The sequence below is a fragment of the Montipora capricornis genome, chromosome 3 (genome assembly GCF_036669925.1).
Source record: "Montipora capricornis isolate CH-2021 chromosome 3, ASM3666992v2, whole genome shotgun sequence".
NCBI classification, from domain to species: domain Eukaryota; kingdom Metazoa; phylum Cnidaria; class Anthozoa; order Scleractinia; family Acroporidae; genus Montipora; species Montipora capricornis.
This window is the reverse complement of record NC_090885.1, coordinates 3,367,801-3,370,300: the sequence shown is the minus strand read 5'-3', so window position 1 is coordinate 3,370,300 and position 2,500 is coordinate 3,367,801. Positions and strand designations below refer to the sequence as shown.

The window sequence follows — 2,500 nt, the reverse complement described above, 5'->3', positions numbered from 1 at the left end:
ATTCCCGTTGTTTTAAGTTTCTGTGCTAAATATTTCCCTGACGAACGAAACACATTTTCCGTGGAGATGGACTTGGGCGAATTACCGGTACAGAATATTCAGCTACGCTTTACAGCATCTGCAGTAGTTGTTAGGATTTTTTGGCGAAGGCATCCTTCCTTTACAATTTTTGGGAGTTTCTGCTTCCAGCAATTTGAAATACACATTGCCCAGGGTACGTGGCTTACTGTTTTTTCAATATTTACTTCGGGTGTGCGCTGATTGGCTAATTTTTGACAGCTCTCTCTCAGCGTGACATCAGAAGGCGGCATTCAAAATTCAGAGGGATGCGTGCAGGCTCTCATTCTCTCCCACCGCAGAGAGAGAGCCTGCTAACCCTAAACCCTAACCACCAACCCCAGTCCCTCCGAAAGCCTGCTCTCATTCTAACCCAACCCCGGTGCCTCGGAGAGCCTGCTCGCAGGGTACTCTGTGCCAAACATCATCAATCTCTGCCTCGTCTTCACATTCATCACCGGCCTCAGTTCCTAATCAGTTCAATCCAAAATCCCCGCACTAACATAACACTAATAACATATCATGCATGCGTGTTTGTTTTCTACTTACCCTTTTTATGGTTTGAACTATTTCTGGATTTTTCTTGATGATATCTGGGTTTATTTCCATCTCTGAGATTTGGGTGATAATTTTTAAACATTTTGGAACATCCTACAGCGAGAATTAACAAAACAGTACAAATTAAAGAAGGCGGATGATAAATATAATGAGGTCGCTGCAAAACTGACCTAATAAAAAAATTGTTGCACTGAAATAACAATATGCAAATACCACTCCACACCACCCCAATGAGGAGTTCCAGGGTGTCAATCAGAGTAAAATGACAAAATAGGTAAATAGGAAAAAAGGGATTTTTTCAAAACAAAAAATAGAAAGAAAGTGTGACATCCTTTGAGGCACCTAACAAAAACAGGAGCCCAAAGAAACCCTGGAAGCTTCTATGAACAACTGTTTCTCAAAGGCCATGAGGCGAATGGGCTATTGACCCGTGGCCCTTGAGGGCGAAGGGTTATTGTTTTAGTATCAACTAACTCGTCGGACAGAAAAGGCAATAATAAAGTTAGCAAATGCAAGTTGAAGAAATATTTATTTGGGAATAAAATGAAAGATAGCGTCACGCTTTTCGCTATTCAAGGACTATTACTAATATTCCTCTTGTAGGGTAGCCAATCAAAATGCAGGATTTGCATTAGTCCACTAGTTGGGTGATGCTAATAATTATTACTTAGAAGCACATGACCTTGAAGTGTGTAACTTGCAACTCTTTTCCTTGGAACAAGGCTGGCGATTTTAGGACAGCAATTTGATGCTTAAATATCGACAAAAAAAAGAACGAAGCGCACACACGGGAAAACGCACAAACAAACTTTACATCCAAATAAGGAACGTTTTAAGCTCAAAAAACCCCAGCTCTGAACCACAGAAAAACGCTTCAAGGTCATGAGCCTCTGTATTAATTCAGGACAGTTCATAAAGGTTAATTGACCACCATAAGAAAGATTTGAGCCTGTACATTGGCATCAGAATGTTTCACGACCATTGAATGCTGCATTTTGAACCAACCATGGTCAAAAAGGACTTTTTTTTTCTTGAAGTATAAGAGAAAATAAAAAGGAATTCAAAACTGGACCTCCACACTCTGCATAAAAAACACAACCAATGATACTGTGCATTTGTTATTTAGTACATTTAGATCTTCTCCTCAAATTGAATCTTTGACTAATGTACCAAGTTACCAGCAAGAAGAACGATATTTAGGTAAATTGAAAACAAATTAAAAATTTTACTCACAGGGGCTTCCACAGTGAGAGACATAACTAGTTCATAATTCATCTTGTCCAGTATATCTTCCAATGAGGGTGGTGTAGCTATATATAACAGAGGAAATGATAGCACACTTTAAAATGGCTTAACTTCTAAATCCTGTGCCCCTTCAATTTTCTTTTACTTCCACAGCAGGAACAAGATAAAATCTCTCACTCTTTACTCACAAACCAAGCAGAACAATCTTCATGAAATTTCAAGGACAAAAAGTCTGTAGATACTCTGGTAGATACTGGTAATCCAAGCTTCACAAGTTTTAGCACAATCCACTTGGTATAAGTCAGATTAGATAGATAAGATAAGATAAGATAAATTAAATAGTTTTTCCATAAAAATTGCTTTTAGAAAACTTATTACAACGATAAAATTCAATAAAATAATACAATTAAAGAATCTATTAAAATCTAAATCTATTAAAATGTATTATATTGCTTAAATTAAAATACTCTTAGAACTATTCTGGCATAATCTTATTAAAAGAGGAATTCCTTTAAATCCCTCTTAGAAACATGCAAGATAGCACTATTGATAAGAGGGCGTGGAAGAGAGTTCCACAAATTTGTTGTGGTATAAAAAAGTGCGCTGCTTCAACCAATCCAGAGATGCGTGGGAAATGCCT

The 2,500-nt window shown here is 37.6% G+C and overlaps 1 protein-coding gene across 1 annotated transcript in view; it reads right to left on the bottom strand.

The window, feature by feature from the left end:
* The window catches only part of LOC138041922 (hepatoma-derived growth factor-related protein 2-like), a 25,897-nt gene that overhangs the window by 7,303 nt on the left and 16,094 nt on the right, over positions 1 to 2,500 (bottom strand). Inside the window, exons 11-12 of the mRNA XM_068887614.1 lie at positions 1,849 to 1,925; positions 607 to 708 (exon numbers count right to left, since the gene is read on the bottom strand). Coding sequence (XP_068743715.1) covers positions 607 to 708; positions 1,849 to 1,925 — 179 coding nt within the window. The remainder of the gene's footprint in view (positions 1 to 606; positions 709 to 1,848; positions 1,926 to 2,500) is intronic.